Source organism: Eulemur rufifrons, chromosome 16 (genome assembly GCF_041146395.1).
Source record: "Eulemur rufifrons isolate Redbay chromosome 16, OSU_ERuf_1, whole genome shotgun sequence".
In the NCBI taxonomy this organism is placed as follows: domain Eukaryota; kingdom Metazoa; phylum Chordata; class Mammalia; order Primates; family Lemuridae; genus Eulemur; species Eulemur rufifrons.
In genome coordinates, this window is record NC_090998.1 from 38,304,802 (window position 1) to 38,323,901 (window position 19,100).

The 19,100-nt window shown below is 43.0% G+C and overlaps 1 protein-coding gene across 1 annotated transcript; it reads right to left on the minus strand.

Moving 5' to 3' along the window:
• Positions 1–6,648: 6,648 nt before the first annotated feature.
• Positions 6,649–10,277, minus strand: LOC138397517 (tubulin alpha-1B chain). The gene is made up of 4 exons (XM_069491633.1): positions 10,125–10,277; positions 8,307–8,529; positions 7,987–8,135; positions 6,649–7,697 (listed from the first exon to the last, which is right to left on the minus strand). Exons 1-4 carry the CDS (start codon positions 10,125–10,127, stop codon positions 6,717–6,719), a joined length of 1,356 nt encoding a protein of 451 aa, XP_069347734.1. The 5' UTR covers positions 10,128–10,277; the 3' UTR covers positions 6,649–6,716.
• Between the last annotated feature and the right edge of the window lie 8,823 nt (positions 10,278–19,100).

Sequence of the window (19,100 nt, forward strand, 5' to 3'; positions counted from 1 at the left end):
GGAATACTTACTTGCTTACCTTTGAGCATTGTGGTATAGAAGGAATGTCTAAGGTGACATTGGTCTGTTCTGGCAGCTGGGTCATATCTTGGTTCATGGCACCCAGTGATTCCGTCATTGTGAGCCAGCAGAAGTTCCTAGCATGCCAGTATCATAGGACACTAGAGCTGTGCCAGAGAGAGGCTGAGCAACCTTCTTTGTGAAGAATCTTTAGAACAGAGGAGAAATCTTCCTATCCACCTCCATTTGATGTCACTATCCACCCTCTACTCTCTTGAGGCTCCTTAGAGCTTTGAGCCGAGGCTTAGTCTGAAAGGAGGGAGGAAGTGGAGGAGGTAGTCATTTCTAGCTTTCAGAGTTAAAAGCTTGAATCTCTGCTTTCGCCTGAAATTAATTCTTAGAATACTTATTGAGTGCCAACCATGCACTAAGCATTGAGCTAGGTAATTTGTGGTACAATGATAAACACAATAGAGAAGGACTTGTAATATCTGGTGGAGGAGAAATATATTAATTAAATAATCACACAAATATATAATTACAAAATGTAATAAATGCTATGAGAGAAAAGTAGAAGTTTCTATGAAAATATAATAGGGAATCTGACCTAGTCTGACCTAGCCTCCAAGTCCTTGAGGAGATAACATTTGGGTTTCCTTCACTGAAGGAAAGAGTATAAGTTACTGGACAAAGGTTTGGGGGCCACTTATGGCTATAGAAGGTATTGTAGGCAGAGAGAAGAGTATGTTTGAAGGCCCCAGGCAAGAATGAGGTGATGAGCTTGATTCCATCACAGTTGGATACAGTAACATACAGCAGGCATCACAGTTGGACACAGTAACAAATAACAGGCTGTCAGTTGGGAGATGAGTTGTTTGGTTGATCAGTTGGGAGGGGTGGGGTAGGGCATATATTTTGGTTTATGGACCAGATGGTGGAGAGGAGAAAGCTGGCCTTAGCAATACGATGACATCGGTATCTACATGATGATGCCCACATTATCAGATGGTTATTGACTTTGTATCAATATTGAGTTTAGATTGATGTGGCAACATGCTCTTCCTTTACTACATGTGGACTGCAAGGCCATATTTTTATACCCATCCCACCTGGGAGGAAGCATCCTTGAAGCAGGGGCTGGGGTCAAGAAACTCCTTGGGGGTGGTGTTTCCTGTGGCCGCCTGATTAACAGCACAAGGCCCAGCTGTCTCCAGTAATGGACAGAACACAAAGTGACAAGCGTGTGACTGATACGGATGCCAGGTCAGTCACTTCCTGCTTGTTGTACATCTTTTAGCCTCAGCTCCAAGGTGACAAGGGCAAAGTTCACAAATCTGAGCTCAGGCTCCCAGACAGAGAACTCCTTGTCAGTGGTGCCATCTGCAGGGCATTAAGGAATTTGCCAGGAGCTTGATGGGACTGGAAGGGAAAAATGGCATGTCCGCATCAAAAGCTCTTCCCTTCTCCCTCACTCAAGCCTCCATAGTCTGAGCATGTCCCTAAACCATGCTGAAAGATTCATGTCCCCTCCATTCTTGTGGCAAGCAATATTTAAGGCTCCTGGTCCTACAAGGTGGGACACAGAGCTATAGTATCACTTCTCTTCTTCCCTATCAATTAAATCTGTCTTCCATAAAATGAAGCACTGGACTCCTCCCATTTTAACAGTGACCTCAAGGAGGTGAAGAATGCTGGGTTGTGAAGGCATTTCAGGATTCTAGTGTTTAAAAAAGAAGGTGTTTATGTAGTTAAGATTAGTTATCATTATTATTATCATTATCCTGTCACTTCTAAGTAAACCCTCCTTGGATTTTTTCGTATTTCTATTTCTTTTCTGAATAAATGGCTCATTCTTCCTTGGTAGCGGCTCTGGGGTATGGCTGAGCAGAACTCTCAAGACCTGCGATGCACTGTCCCTCATCTCCCAAGCATGGAAATACATCCCTAAGCTTACAGGCCCTTCTCAACTTCATTGCTCTACTTGCTACCCGCTCTGAGAAAGACAGGATGGATATCTGTAGTGCAAAAGGGAAAATAAGCCCAGAGGTTAAGGGGGCCTGACTAGTGACAGAACAAGAGGCTAAATGTATCTCTTTATTCCCTAGGCCTCTCCCCTGAGATTCAACTTCTCAGGAGGTGCTTAAAGAAGCCTGGGCCTGGAAAGAGAGTGAGTAAATAAATTTTACAAAACCTTAGAATTTAAAGTTTACATTGAGTAGAACAATAAGGAATCTGGCTTAAGATGGAAATACACAGTGGCTCATGCTTGTAATTCCAGCAACTCTAGGGGCTGAGATGGGAGGATCCCTTGAGGCTGGGAGTTCAAGACTAGCCTGGGCAACATAGTGAGACCCTGTCTCTAAAATAAAAAAAAAAAAAAAAATTAGCCAGGCATAGTGGTGTGTGCCTGTAGTGTGCTTATAGTCCCAGCTACTCGGGAGGCTGAGGCAGAAGGATTGCTTGAGCCCCGGAGTTAGAGGCTGCAGTGAGCTATGATTGTACCACTGCACTCTAACCTGGGTGACAGAGTGAGACCCTGTCTCTAAAAAAAAAAAAGAAGGAAATAATCATTATTTATTTTTGGTTCCTTAGGAGCATTCTGTGGGCCATAGCATTACCAGGCACTGTGGTTGCTGCGGGGGCAGAGATATTTAATAAGACTCCGGTGCCCCCGCAAAGGAGCGCTTGATGGCATATTGTGACTGCCTCAGCATTTCCTTATAGCCACCTCTCCCCCATGACCCACACTTGGTATCTGTCTCATGTCACCCAAGGCCTTGACTTACAACTATCAGTGGTCATCTTGACATATAAGACAATTGGGAACAGAGGGAACAGATAGAAATACTGAACATGAGCAGCACGTTGAGTCAATAACCAAGCAATTAGGGTATAAAGAGTATATAGTTCAGGAGAGGTGCGGATGGGAGAGGTTTGTTCTAAAGGATAGCTTAAAAGGCAACCAAGCTGGGCACAGTGGCACCATATGTAGTCCCAGCTACTCGTGAGGCTGAGGCAGGAGGGTCCCTGGCCAGGGGTTCGAGGCTGTAGTGCACTATTAACAAGCCTGTGAATAGCCATAGCACTCCAACCCAGGCAACACAGCAAGATTCTGTTTCAAAAAAAAAAAAGGCAACCAAAAATATTGAAATTTGGGCTTCGGCTATAGCAAATGGAAAATCTTTTCTCTCTAAACTACAGATTTTCCTCCCTTTTTAAAATGAAATATTCCAAGTATACAGAAAAAAATAATAAAGTAAGTGTGGTATTGCTCTACTCTATATAAACATTAAACCTTAGGGTTTTGTATAAAACTCCCAATGATTCTCACTTCCTGTCATTGTGCAGTTTCCTCTCACATTGAGTAAGTCTGATATAAAGAATAGGATATTAGAGAAATAACAATATGACTTTTGAGGTTAAGTCATAAGATATTGAGGCTTCCACCTTGCTTTCTTTTGGATCACTCACTCTGGGGGAAGCCTGCTGGCATGTTTGAGGACAGTCACACAGCCCTATGGAGGGGTTCATGTGGTGAAGAACTAAGGTCACTTATCAACAACTAGCACTAACTTGCCAGGCATATGAGTGAGCCATCTTGGAAGCAAGTCCTCAAGCTCCAGCAAAGCATTCAGATGACTACAACCTCAGTCAACATTTGACAGCAACCTTATGAGAAGAACTATCCAGCTAAGCTACTCTTGCATTTCTGACTCACAGAAACTGCATGAAGTAAAACCACACTTATTACTTTTTATTTTATTTTTATTTTTTGAGACGGTGTCTTGCTCTGTCACTTGGGCTAGAGTGCCGTGGCATCAGCCTAGCTCATAGCAACCTCAAGAAGTCCTGGGCTCAAGCGATTCTCCTGCTTCAGCCTCCTGAGTAGCTGGGATTATAGGCCTACACCACCACGCCCAGCTAATTTTTCTATTTTTATTTTTTATTTTTTTATTTTTTGAGACAGAGTCTCACTCTGTTGCTCAGGCTAGAGTGAGTGCCATGGCGTTAGCCTAGCTCACAGCAACCTCAAACTCCTGAGCTCAAGCGATCCTCCTGTCTCAGCCTCCCGAGTAGCTGGGACTACAGGCATGCACCACCATGCCCGGCTAATTTTTTCTATATATATTTTTAACTGTCCATATAATTTCTTTCTATTTTTAGTAGAGATGGGGTCTCGCTCTTGCTCAGGCTGGAAATTTTTCTATTTTTAGTAGAGATGGGGTCTCGCTCTTGCTCAGGCTGGTCTGGAACTCCTAAGCTCAAGCGATCCTCCCACCTCAGCCGCCCAGAGTGCTAGGATTACAGGCGTGCGCCACCGCGCCCAGCCCCACATTTATTGTTTTAAGCCACAAAGTTTGGAAGCAATTTGTTATGCAGTAATAAATAACTTAGTCGGGCGTGGTGGCTCATACCTGTAATCCCAGCTACTCAGGAGGCTGAGGCAGGAGGATTACATGAGCCCAGGAGTTTGAGGCTGTAGTGAGCTATAATGATGCCACTGCACTCCAGCCTGGGTGAGAGTGAGATCCCGTCTCTAAAAAAAGGTAAAAAATTAAAAAAAAAGAGAGAGAGAGATAACTTAATAAAATAGCCAATACCAATGCACCTACCACCATTTTTATTAAAATTTTTTAATCTTCTCTGTATCATTCCAATTTTAGTATATGTGCTGCTGAAGCAAGCACAAACTTGCCATCTTAACATTTTGCCTATTTATTACAGATTTTTTTCTTAAAAATACTAACCCCTCTGCCCCCACCAAAAATAAAAATAAAAATAAACCAAACAAACCAAAACATTACATACAGCTGAGAACCCTGGCTTCTTCTCAATTCTGCTTCTGCCCTGTGCCTCAGAACTCTGAAAAAGCACCGTGGCACTCTCTGCACTGACGGTGTGCTTCCTTGATTTTAGACCACCTAGAAAGCAAGCTCTCCTCATATTAGTTTGCTACCGCTTCTCAGGCTGTCGTCTAGCTATCTTTCCTGCTTGCTGTGCAGAAAAAAAGAGGACATGATGTCTCAGAGGGTCTACAGACATCTCTCAAGATGGTCTTCCTTAGTGAGTTCAGCACTAATTCAAAACCTTTAATCCCCATTTGGTCACTAAATCAGCTACAGTCCCATAAGTGGTTTAAAACTCTGGTGTCCACCTTCCCCTGGGGCCTGCAGGCCACCCACCAGAAATTTTCCTCTGAAATGTTTCTCTCAGGAGCTGAGGACAACTTCAAGTCCCTAGGTATCCTTGGGGGATTGGTTCCAGGACCCCTTAAGGATATCAAAATCCGTGGATGCTCAAGTCCCTTATATAAAGTTATATGGTATCTGCACATAACTTATGCACATCCTCCCATATACCTTAAATCATCTCTAGATTGCTTATAATACCTAACAACATAAATGCTATATAAAGTTATTATACTGAACTGTTTAGGGAATAATGCCAGGGAGTCTGTACATGTTCAGTATGCATGCAGCTATCCATTTTTTTCCCAATATTTTCAGTCCACTGTTGGTTTAACCCATGCATGTCTGAACCTAGTGGACATTATGCTACAAGAAAAAAAAAAATCCACGGTTGTAGAACCCAGATAGGGAGAGCTGACTTTATTTTGTAAATTTATAGGGTTTATGAGCTAGGAAAAAAATTTTGGGAAAATTGTAGCTTTCATTTCTCTTAAACCAAGACATCATCAATGTCCTTGGCAGCCTTAATAATTGTCCCTGTGCTTTCTGAATTTGAAATCTATTTTCTCCTAGGTTAAATCCTCCATTTGCATCCTCTTTGCCTACCTCCTTTACATGCCAATTGTTATAAATTGTCAACTCCTTTCTAACCTTTACAAATGTTGCTACCTCATCCTCATGTAAAATGCAGTCCTTTGCCAATGCACATGGCTTATTCAATTTTTTTTTTTCCCCTAGTAGAACTACTTGTTAACTACCATGAATTCTGGTCCTGCAACTTTTTCCTATCATTATAGGGCTGGAAACAGCCTTTACCTCATCACCCATTATTACTCCTCCAGCTATTTTCCCGTTCAAGGATAATTCTGAGATTTTATAAAAAGAAATTAAAAATTACATGGACAGGTTAGCAGGTTCCTTTAAAAAGCAGTGATTTTCAGGATACTCAAAACTACTTCTTTTTAATTCTTTTCTTTATAGTGACAAGGATCTCCCTATGTTGCTCAGGCTGGTCTCAAACCCCCTGGCCTCAAGTGATCCTCCCACCTCTGTCTCCCTAAGTGCTACTACTTACTTCTTATACCTAACCCATAGGCAACTACCCAGTCATAGTCTCAAGAGCTAAATAAGCTCTGGATTAACAGAATGATTTCCATCATTTTTCCTGGACCCCTATGAAAAAGTTGAAGTGACAAAAGATGAGTGTTAATATAGTATCATCATGTTGCAGGGACTAACTACAAGTGTAGATGAACTGCAAAAATCAAGACAGATTTCGGAAAAAAAAAAAAAAAAAAATCAAAACCAAACCACACCACAAAAAACCACACAGGAGAAAAAACTTTCTTAATGCCTTTACTTTAAAACATGATGGAAAAAATCTTACAGGTACACATGGAAAATTAAGACATGATCACCACTGAGTGAAAACAATCTAACCAGAAAGCTTTAATGTCTGTCAGCTAATGCTGAAGCTGAAATTCTGGGAGTATGACATGCTGCAGCGGGGCAGAAAGGAATGGATAATTAGTATTCCTCTCCTTCTTCCTCACCTTCTCCTTCAACAGAATCCACACCAACCTCCTCATAATCCTTCTCAAGGGCAGCCATGTCCTCACGGGCCTCAGAAAACTCTCCTTCCTCCATCCCCTCACCCACGTACCAGTGAACAAAGGCACGCTTGGCATACATCAGGTCAAACTTGTGGTCCAGGCGAGCCCAGGCCTCAGCAATGGCTGTGGTGTTGCTCAGCATGCACACAGCTCTCTGTACCTTGGCCAGGTCGCCACCAGGCACCACAGTGGGAGGCTGGTAATTGATGCCAACCTTGAAGCCAGTGGGACACCAATCCACAAACTGGATGCTGCGCTTGGTCTTGATAGTGGCAATGGCAGCATTGACATCTTTGGGAACCACATCACCACGGTACAATAGGCAGCAAGCCATGTATTTACCATGGCGAGGGTCACATTTCACCATCTGGTTGGCTGGCTCAAAGCAAGCATTGGTGATCTCTGCTACAGAAAGCTGTTCATGGTAGGCTTTCTCAGCAGAGATCACAGGGGCGTATGTGGCCAGAGGGAAGTGGATGCGGGGATAGGGCACCAGGTTGGTCTGGAATTCTGTCAGATCCACATTCAGGGCTCCATCAAATCTGAGGGAAGCGGTGATGGAGGACACAATCTGGCTAATAAGGCGGTTCAGGTTAGTGTAGGTTGGGCGCTCAATATCGAGGTTTCTACGACAGATGTCATAGATGGCCTCATTGTCTACCATGAAGGCACAATCAGAGTGCTCCAGGGTGGTGTGGGTTGTGAGGATGGAGTTGTAGGGCTCAACTACAGCTGTGGAAACCTGGGGGGCTGGGTAAATGGAGAATTCCAGCTTGGACTTCTTGCCATAATCGACAGAGAGGCGCTCCATCAGCAGAGAGGTGAACCCAGAACCAGTTCCCCCACCAAAGCTGTGGAAAACCAAGAAGCCCTGAAGACCTGTACACTGGTCGGCCTGTAGAGGAAGCAAATAGAAAATGTAGTATTTTAATGCCAGGACACATTTTCTTAGTTATGAATCATGTCAGACTGATGTTAAGCATGATGAATTCGCAAAATAGACACATCAGCAAGTTGTCCCATAACCCAGAACTGTCTGTTTTAAAAGTCTAATTAATACAGTAAGTAGTCTATTCCACATTTTGGCAGGCCCTAAAGAATGAATGTTGTCATTTAACCATGCCACCAAACTTGCACTGGAACCCTCTCACCCCATTTTAAAAACATTTTTATATGGTGTTTACCAGTTTACGAATTCGGTCTAAGACGAGGTCAATGATCTCCTTGCCAATGGTGTAGTGCCCACGGGCATAGTTATTGGCAGCATCTTCCTTGCCTGTGATGAGCTGCTCAGGGTGGAAGAGCTGGCGGTAGGTACCAGTGCGAACTTCATCTGGAAAAGGAAAACAAATCAGCCACCCATCACTGAGTTAGCTGCACTGGCCTGCTCAGCCCTGGCAGTGGATGGGGGAGACACTGTGTGTGTGTAATCAATGGAGCCCCCAGGACAGACTTCCTGTCCCAGCTCACTAGGATCTCACTTGGATTACTGAGGTCAACTCACCAATGACTGTGGGTTCCAGGTCTACAAACACTGCCCTGGGCACATGCTTGCCAGCGCCCGTCTCACTGAAGAAGGTGTTGAAGGAGTCATCTCCTCCCCCAATGGTCTTGTCACTTGGCATCTGGCCATCAGGCTGGATGCCGTGTTCCAGGCAGTAGAGCTCCCAGCAGGCATTGCCAATCTGGACACCAGCCTGGCCAACGTGGATGGAGATGCACTCACGCTGTGGGAAAGGGGAAAAACAAAACAAAACAAATCACAACTTAATCTATTGGTGACTGTCAAGTGGAAAAAAAAAATCCATGGAATCATTATCTTACAAATTTCCAAAAACAAAAACAAAAAAACAAAAAATTTTTTGAGACAGTCTCACTCTGACAACTAGGCTGGATGGAGTGCAGTGGCATCATCATAGCTCACTGCAACTTCAAACTCCTGGGCTCAAGCGATCCTCCTGCATGCCACCACACCCTACTACTTTTTCTGCTACTTTTTCTATATTTTTAAAAAAAAATGGGGTCTCCAACTCCTTGCCTCAAGCAATCTTCCCACCTTGCCCTCCCAAAGTGCTAGCCTTATAGGGGTAAGCACACAGCCACAAATTTCCTCTTTAAAATGACATCCTCCCACTGCTAAATCAAGGCCTCTTTCTAGATCAAGAAAAAGGCTTAGTCACAACTTCCTCCATTGGAGGACCACGATATGCAGGCGGCCATTCATCCTGCACTCAGACCCCAAGAATCCCACCTTAGATTACGTGGCCACATTTCCTGGCAGCTCCTAGCACAGGAAACACGTGGCTAGAAAAATGCAGAAGAAATGTCGGGCCCAGGGACAAGGGCGGGGCTCTGCGGCACAGGATGAATGAGCAATTCACGGTGCGATCACTCGCGCCACCCTGCGGCCAGCGGGGACGTGCAGCTGCAGAGGTACGCAATGGCCACGTCTGCCGAGGCGCCGCCTTGGCCACCCATCCTCCCTTGCCCGCAGGCATTGGGCACAGCCTAGCACCTCCGCATCTGTCCCTGCGCAGTAGGGGATTATCGGCGGCCCAGATCCGGGCCAAGATCCGATTTCCATTCCCTCAAAATCCCTCACCGCCACCACCTGCTCCCTTACGAATTCCTAAGGCAGCAGGGAGGAACAGATGGCCTCTACAGGATGTTGGGAGCGAATTGTTCTAATCCACTGCTGTAGTGCAATACACTGTCAAGTTGACCTTCCCCACATTTCTTATTGCTTTCATTAAAAAAATAAAACTGACGGTAACAGGAGACACACCCTACAGCAGGTCCAGGGGCTACACGGCGCGCATGCGCAGACTGCAGTGGCGCTTTCCCGCCGCTCCTCGGCGGGAAGGTAACGGTCGCGCGTGCGCTTTCGTCTCCCGCTCCTTCCCACCTCCGCTTTTCGCGCAGAGGAAGTGAGGGCGGGGAGAGTCCGCGCTCGCCCGCCAAAGGCGGGGGAAGGAAGGGGGGAAGGGCACACGCAGGAAAAGGATTGCGGGGCCTTAAGGAGCCGCTTCCACGAAGGAGTTAGGTGCTGAAAGAGAGCTCCAAATGTGGCGGAGGGGAGCCGGCGCCCAACCATCCCTCCCAGAATCCGAGAAGAAACCCCAGCGCCCCCCTTCTTGCAGGGCCCCCGCCATTCTCCACAAACCGAGGTCTCATCTACTCCCGCCCTCGCCTCTTGTCTTGCTTTCTGCCCTCCAAATGGACGGCATCGGTCGCAGCCCTCTCTAGAGGCTCTCTGCGCCTCTCCGGCTCGCTTTTCCCCGTTTCCCCGAACGAAGCCGGACACCGCACTCAGCCCACTCACCATGGTGGCTACGGGTTAGGAGGCGAAGGCGAAGGCGACAGGAGCAGACACCGGGTCCCGGTTACCGTCCCCGACAAGCTAAGAGTCGAGGTAAGTAACGCACTGAGGCGGGGGCGGCGCCGGAGCCTCTTAAGTAGCGGCTGGGGAGGGGCGGGCGGGCACTGGCAGTGCGGCGGCCGCGGCCACTCCCCCGGCCCGGCGCGCCCACTCGGCGCCCGGCCTGGCCGCCGCAGAGGCGGGCCCGGAGCCCGGAGCCCCCTCCCCTCCGCGGCCTGCTGGGCGGGGTCCTCCGCGCCTGCGGGCCGCGAGCGCCAGTGCTGCAGTCTGTGGCGCATGGCTGCAAGGGCCTGGCGGGGGGCGGGCGCGGAGTCGGAAAGAAACGTACATGGGAATGGCATCGGAATGAGAGAGGAGGCTTGCCTTAATTTGGAGGAACCCTAAGACTTTCGAAACCCATACAATTTTAAAGAAGCACTATTAAATGCAGAATTCTGATCCGGATAGCTCAGCTGATAATTTTTCATGTTGCCACAGCTTATCAGTGAGTTTTGTCTCCTTATTTTCTCAGTCCTTTAAAGGCAGTGCATTCTCTACTTGGATGATAATGTGGAGGACGCGGCCTTTAGAAAACGGAATAGATTTATTCGGTTTACTGTAAAGACTTGTTCTCGAAACTAAAGTACCAAATGCTGGAATTAAATAATATTTCAATCATTCGAAGAGTAGTACCTAAGCATTGAAACTGTTAAAAGGACAGAATAGGCCCCATTTTTAGACCTAAGCCATCAGTTTTATGGAACAGCCCTAGGGGCTGTTAAAAAAAGGAGATTTAAAAACACATTTCAAACGTGGTAGCTGAATTGAAGAAGTTAGGAAAAACTTGGGTAAGGAGGAAATAAATTCACACTGAAGGCTATGGGGAAGTAAGGATTTCTTGTACTATTTAGCGTTTTGTAAATAAGACAGCTTGGCATTATGTCAAGATACATCCATCGGTTAGTGATAGCTTAGTGCTTCGAAGCTCAGATTATAATGAATAGACTAGTTCGTCGTCCCCTCTCCTCCTAAAATCTATTTCAAGACCATAAACTACATTGCTATCCTTGGAAATACATAAAGTGGTTACAGTTAAAATGTGGTTTTAAAATGGGCCTAGCAGAAACCTATTGCTGTTACTAAACTTCAAAATATCTTCCCAATGATAGTAAGTAACAAAAAGGTAAACATAAGACAGTAAAAATTCATAGTTTATATTCAGTTATTACCTTATTCAGTTAAAAAGCCTTCATCCTTAATTTCAGACAACCAACAAATTCACCCTATCTGTGTATTTTGTAAGGGTTGATATATACATAGGTAGATATAGATATATATATAGTCTCCACCTGCGTGAACCTGGCCTGCAAACTGGGAGATTCTTATTTGTTTCTGATAAGTATTTTTTGTAGTCCTATTAAAAGGCATTTGATTCAAAATCCAAAATTTGCACACATTTTCCAAACTGGGTTAGAAGGGGGCAGGAATATACTTGAATATTTTTCTCACTTATTCTTTTTCTCTCCTTATTCTTAAAAAGAGACTGGAAATAATTAGCTTGCTTTAAACTGGAAGAATGAGTGTTAGGGAAACACCCTGCTGAACTCCATTTTGCTGTGGGCTCTAGATGAAAGCCATTTGAAAGCAGGCACCTCCCTTCCAGCTCTCTGCAGAATATCAGAGCTTTCACTGAGGGATTTGCTCCTGTGGGCCTATGTGTCTCCCCAGATACTCTCCTAAAACCATTAGCTTTGCTAGCCTTGTTATCTGTGTATTCCCCTGTTGTGAATGAGGAAGTATTTTGAGGGTTTTTTCAGGTCCCTAATAATACCTCAGGCTTCATAGCGTAACAGAACTAAAAGAGACCTTTAAGTTTAATCTAGTATTTTATGCCAGAAAAATATTGGATAATGATAAATTAATTTATTTTGCCACCTCTTAAGTACCTGAAAGACTTAACTTTTTTTCCTTTTGCTGATACTGAACCTACATGGGTCCATTTGTTTATATTATATATGCATGTATGTACTTTGTCTATATTTAACAGCTAAATAGTGGTTATTTGTCTGGAACGTATAAACACAGTATTATTTACTGTCTTAACATTTTAATTAATTGTATAGGTCTTTTGTTAAACTCTTTCAGGCCTGTAACTATTTGCTTTGAGTCCGTGTAGAGGAAAAATCCTATGTTGCAGTTTGAGCCACTCTCATCTTTGCTACATATCATGGCCGTTTGCTACTGTTCTAAGCAGTCAGTAACTGTTTTTGGTAGTTTCTATATTGTGGGTTAGATACAGAAGTTCACAAAATATTTTGTTCATTTTATCAGCTGTACAAGGAAAGAAAAAAATAACAAATGGCAACAAATTACCAAGCACCAACTGTTTATAAATATTTGGCCTTTATTCTTATTTATTTCATTGTTACAAATTTATATATGCTATTTTGTGTTCTGCTTTTTCCATAGATGTTAGCAGAAAGAAAATTGGCTTAGATGTCACATAGGACTAGATCCAATTCTGACTTTGTCAGTTTGTAATAGTATGACTTTAGGCACCTAATTACATTTCTTGAGCTTCATTTATGAATGAGAATCATCTTTTTCCCGTACGTTCAATCCCATTAGGAAATTTTGTCAGTTTATCTTTAAAATATGCCCACCACTTTTTTTTTTCTTTTGCCTGCTGTTCCGTGGGTTGGAAGCCCACCACTTTCTATCCCATTACTGTATTACTTCACAGCTCTTACAGAATCTGAAATTATCTTATTTGTACATTTATTTACTTGTTCACAGTTTCTCCTTTTATGTAAACTCCAAGTCTGTTTTTGTAGATGTCAATCTTGGTTGTCCTTCCCAAAACCACCATCTTCCATTCTTCCTTCCAAGAGAACCTCCCCACCTCCCACCCCCACCTTTTAAAGGAACAAATCAATGCAACCTTGTTTCCCTTAGCCAGATATTTGCTTTCTCATTCTCTTTCACAGTTGGACCTAGTTCTGACCAATGGGACATAAAGGAAAGTCAGCTGGAGAATTTCTGGGAATGGTTTTCCTCTCAGATGAAAAGAGATTGCTCCCTTGAGGAAAGCGCTTTTATTTTACTTCTCTCCCTTGCTTTCTGCTTTTGGAAATGTCCTTTAAAGATATGATACCTGGAACCAATTTAAGACCTTGAGGGTCTAGTGCAAAGAGAATCATAGGAATGCCAACTCAGTGGTCTGATACTTGAAGCTGCTGATCCAATGTTAAAATACCTATCTCAAGATTTATCATTAAGGAAATAGTAAATGTCCTTATAATTTAAGCCAATGTAAGTAGGCTTTATCCCCAGTGCCTAAAATAATGCCTGGCACATAGCAGATGCTTAATATGTAATTTGTTGTTGAGTATTGAACTTGGAGATTGTTTGGACATGGGTTGTGAGGTAAAGTAAGTATTGGAGGTTAGTTTGCAGGTTTCTGGTTTAAATAACTGGGTGAATGGTGGTGTTTTTCACTGAGATCAGAATAATGAAGGAAGAAGTGAGTGGGGAAATGGAGAGGAGACATGGGAGAACCTAACAGTTCAGCTTTTGACACATTTTGAGGTTTAAGTGTCTGTGGTATACATACCTGGAGATGTCTGTTACACAGACATATATGCAGATAGAGAGAGAGGAGAGAGATACAGGCTTTGGAATCTTAAGCATAAAGATGATAATTAAACCATGGGAATGGATAAGACCACTTAGGTGAATGTATAGAGCTAGGGGAGGGGTGACCTTAGTAGAAAACCCTAAAGTAGAGAACCTGGCCTTAGTAGGGAATCCAAAGAATGATCATATTTAAAGTAGAGAAAAGAAGCTTATAAAAGGACTCTGAGAAAGAATGATCAAAGAGGGAGAACTGGGAGGTCTCACTATCCAAGTAGAGAGTTTCAAAAAGGAGTACAGTGTCAATGCTATAGAGAGGTTAAGTAGGGTAAAGACTGTAAAGTGTCTGTTGTATATATTAATAGAAAACAATATGGCTTCTATTTTTATTTGTTTATTGGTCAAATATTTATTCATAGCCTACCATGGCAGATACTCTTTTTAAGTGTTGGGTAGATATAACAGTGAATATAAACTCCCTCATGGAGCTTATAATCTAGTGAAGGCAAAAGAAAATGAACATATAGCAAAGAGATATGAAATATAATCTCAGGTACTAATAGATGCTATGAAGCAAAATAAAGTATAGAATAGAGATGAAAGTTACAGAGGGGTGCCATTTTAGATAGCATGATCTGGGAAGGCCTCTTTGAGGAGCTAATTATTTGAATAAAGACCTGAATTAAATGGTAGAGTGGGGGGCTGGGCATGGTGGCTCATGCCTGTAATCTTAGCACTTTAGCAGGCTGAGGTGTGAGGATTGCTTGAGTTTGAGCCCAGCCTGGGCAATATAGCAAGACCCTATTTCTACAAAAAAATTTAAAAATTCACTCCTATAATCCTAGCACTCTGGGAGGCTGAGGTGGGAGGATCACTTGAGGCCACCAGGAGTTTGACACCAGCCTGAGCAAGAGTAAGACCCCATCTCTACCAAAAATAGAAAAAATTTGCTTGGCGTGGTGGTGCACACCTGTAGTCTTGGCTACTTGGGAGACTGAGATAGGAGGATTGCTTGAGCCCAGGAGTTTAAGGTTGAGGTTATAGTGAGCTATGATGATGCCACTGTGCTCTACTTGGGGCGACAGAGCAAGACTCTATCTCAAAAAAGAAAAAAAATTATCTTGCCATGGTGGCACCCTAACCCTAACCCTTGCCAGTAGTCCTAGCTAGGGCTAGTAGTCCTAGCTACTAGGGAGGCTAGGGTGTTGGGATGACTTGAGCCCAGAATTGCAAGGTTGCAGTGAGCTATGATTGTGTCATGTCAGTGCACTCCAGCCTTTGCAAAAGGATTCAGTAGTGTAAAATGAAAAGGAGCAGCTATTGGTGTTGGAAGAAATCCTTCACTCTTAATGAAGAGTGTGGCGTTTTGGAAACCAAATGAAGAAAGTGTTTCAAGCAGGAGCAGGTGATAACTATGCCTTCTGGTTGGGTAAGATGAAGTCTGTAACCCGCTATTAGATTTAGCAGTGTGGAGGTCACTGGTGACCTGGGCAAGAGTGGCTTCAGTGGAGTAGTAGGGATGAATGAAGGCCTGATTGAGGTAAGTTCAAGAGAGAATGTAAGACAAGGGAAGTGAAGAAAGTAGAATTTAAATCTTCTTTTGAGGAATTCTGCTTTAAAGGATCAGAGAAAAGGCTAATAATTGGGATAGCTGGATAGGGATGTTCAATAAAAGGAGGGTTTTGGTTTCATCTTTTTTTCCCACTTGTATCATCCATTTATTACATTCATTTCATTTATACATAAGTATACAGAAGCTTATATATACTATATATAAGTATATATAAAATATATTGTTGCGGCCAGGCACGGTGGCTCACGCCTGTAATCCTAGCACTCTGGGAGGCCGAGGCGGGTGGATTGTTTGAGCTCAGGAGTTCAAGACCAGCCTGAGCAAGAGCGAGACCCTGTCTCTACTAAAAATAGAAAGAAATTAGCTGGACAACTAAAAATATATAGAAAAAATTAGCGGGGCATGGTGGCGCATGCCTATAGTCCCAGCTACTCGGGAGGCTGAAGCAGGATCGCTTGAGCCCAGGAGTTTGAGGTTGCTGTGAGGTAGGCTGACACCATGGCACTCTAGCCCGGGCAACAGAGTGAGACTCTGTCTCAAAATAAATAAATAAATAAATAAAATATATTGTTGCCATTATTATTTAAAAAAATGATTCTTATATTAGATCAATTAGGATTAAGAAAAATAATTTTTAAAAATTTTACCTTCAGTTACTCTTCCTCTGATGTTTTCTTTTTTTTTTCCCAAACTTTTTTAAAATTTCAAAATATAACAGGGGTACAAATGTTTTTGTTACATGCATACCTAATATAATGCTTAAGTTGGAACTTTTCGTGTGCGCATCACTGGAACAGTGTTCATTGTACCAGATAGGTAAGTTTTTACCCCTCATTCCCCTCCCACTCTTCCCTCTTCTTGGTTTTGTTTTGTTTTGTTTTGTTTTAAGATGGGAGATCTTGTAGCATGTTTGTTTGCTAATGAGAATAAACAAAAGGGGGAAAATTGATGTTGTAGGGAAAAGAGGAGATAATCGAAGGGGCAAAGTTTTAGAGTAGTGAAATGGGAAGGGATCCAGTGCGGGTTAGCCTTGGAAAGGAGCACAGTGTTCATTCAGTGACACACAAGAGGAAGCCACAGTGTGAGTATGGATTCAGGTTGGCAGTTAGATTTGGTGGTGAAACATGTGGAATTTCTCTTCTGATTGCTTCTTTTTTCTGTTCCACTCCAGTGAAATAGAAAATAGATAATTTCTCCTCATTCTCCCTCTCTTCCTTAACAACAGAACCCTGCCTGATTTGTTGGGAGCAGGGTGCCCAGCTTCTGTTGCCATTACACCAGCAGTGTCTATGTGACTAGGTTCTGCTGAGTTGTTAGTAGAAGTTGTTTGGTGGGGCTTCTGAGAAAGTTTCTAAAACAGGATTGACTGAGTTGGCATATGTCTTTGGCCCTTTCTTTTTTTCTTGCCTAGAATGTGGAAGCACCATCTCATGGCAATAAAGCAACCTTAAGACATATGCTAAGGATGGAGGAAGATAGAGTCTAGGTCCCTGATGACATTGTGGAGCTGCTGCACAAGCCCTGGATTGCCTACTTCTGGACTTCTCATTATGGGAGAAAATAAAGCAATTTGTTAAGCCACACTGGTCTTTTTTTCTGTTTTTTTTTTTTTGTTTTTTTTTTTCCTTCTTCCTTCCTCCACCACCTTCTTCATTTGCAGGTGATTGTAATTCGTAATTAATGTGGTGGTGGGACCTTGTGGATTTTTTCTTCTAATTTTTTTTCCTTTCCTTTTTCAGTGAAACAGGGAGGGGGTCATTAGCTAAATGTAAGGATTGAGGAAGGAATATGGGAGGTTTGTGAAGAGAAAATGTGAAATAGTCATTTCTGAATGGTAGAGTGAATTACCTAGGGAGACATGGTAGAATTTCCAGGTATTGTGGAAGGAATAAGTAGGTCATTCAGACATTTATGGTTGTAAATATAAAATGAGATCAGTCATCTTGGTTATGTTTTTCTCTAGTCAGGTTCAGCTGCTCAGGTGAAGGTATGAAATAGGTAGGGAATTGGATTTAACCAGGACTGGTGTTTTGCTACAGCTGTGATGTCACTATTTGTGAAACAGAAGACAAGGTAGTCTAGAGTAGCTGAAAAGACAATTGACTGAGTGGATTTATAAAAACATGTAGCTAATAAAAACAATAGATTTTTGGATACATACTTTTTGAATAGGTAAAAATTCCCATGGCTCAAATGTTGAAGAGATAAAAAGATATACAGCCATACTTCACTTTATTGCACTTCATAGATACTGTGTTTTTTCACAAATTAAAGTGGCAACCCTGTATCGAGCAAATCTGTTGGCACCATTTTTCCAACAGCATTTGCTCACTTTGTGTCTCTGTGTCACATTTTGGTAATGCTTGCATTATTTTTTTTTTTTTTTTTGAGACAGAGTCTCACTCTGTTGCCCAGGCTAGAGTGAGTGCCGTGGCGTTAGCCTAGCTCACAGCAACCTCAAACTCCTGAGCTCAAGCGATCCTCCTGTCTCAGCCTCCCGAGTAGCTAGGACTACAGGCATGCACCACCATGCCCGGCTAATTTTTTCTATATATATTTTTAGCTGTCCATATAATTTCTTTCTATTTTTAGTAGAGATGGGGTCTCGCTCTTGCTCAGGCTGGTCTCGAACTCCTGAGCTCAAACGATCCGCCCACCTCGGCCTCCCAGAGTGCTAGGATTACAGGCGTGAGCCACCGCGCCCGGCCAATGCTTGCATTATTTCAAAGTTTTTCACTATTATTATATTTAACATGGTGATTTGTGATTAGAGATCTTTGATGTTACTATTGTAATTGTTTTGGAGTACCACAAATCATGCCTATATAATGGCAAACTTAATTCATAAACGCTGTGTGTGTTCTGACTGCTCCACCAGCCTTCTCCTTAGGCCTCCTTATTCCCTGAGACACAAGAATATTGAAGTTAGGCCAATTAACCTTACCATTGCCTGTAAGTATTCAAGTGAAAGAAAGAGTTGCATGTCTCTCACTTTAAATCAAAAGCCAGAAATGGTTAAGCTTAATGAGAAAGATATGTTGTAAGCCGAGATAGGCTGCTGAAAGCTAGGATTCTTTTGCCAAACAGTCAAATTATGAATGCAAAGGAAAAGTTCTTGAAGGAAATTAAAAGTATTACTCCAGTGAACACATGAATGATAAGAAAGCAAAATGGCTTTATTGCTGATATGGAGAAAGTTTTAGTGGTCTGGATAGAGGATCAAACCAGACACACATTCCCTTAAACCAAAGCCTAATCCAGAGCAAGGCCCTAACTCTCTTCGGTTCTGTGAGGGCCAGGAGAGGTGAGGAAGCTGCAGAAGAAAAAATTGAAGCTGGCAAAGGTTGTTTCATGAGGTTTAAGGAAAGAAGCTGATTGCATAACATATTAATAAAAGTGCAGTGTAGCAGCAAGTGCTGATGTAGAAGCTGTTGTAAGTTATCCAAAAGATCTAGCTAAGATCATTGATGAAGGGGGCTGCACTAAACCACAGACATCGTTGTGGGCAAATCAACCTTCTGTTGGAGGAAGATGCCATCTAGGACTTTCATAGCTAGAGAGGAGAAGTCAATGCCTGGCTTCAAATCTTCTAAGGCAGACTGACTCTCTTGTTAGGGACTAATGCAGCTGGTGACTTTAAGATGAAGCCAGTGCTCATTTACCATTCTGAAAATTGTAGGGCCTTAAAAATCATGCTAAATCTACTCTACCGCTGCTCAGTAAATTGAACAACA

Coding starts and splice junctions, on each gene's coding strand:
- LOC138397517 (XM_069491633.1), bottom strand. Junction 8,136..8,306: donor CCTGGAACCCACAGTCATTG/GTGAGTTGACCT, acceptor TTCCTTTTCCAG/ATGAAGTTCGCACTGGTACC. Junction 7,698..7,986: donor TAGACCGAATTCGTAAACTG/GTAAACACCATA, acceptor CTTCCTCTACAG/GCCGACCAGTGTACAGGTCT.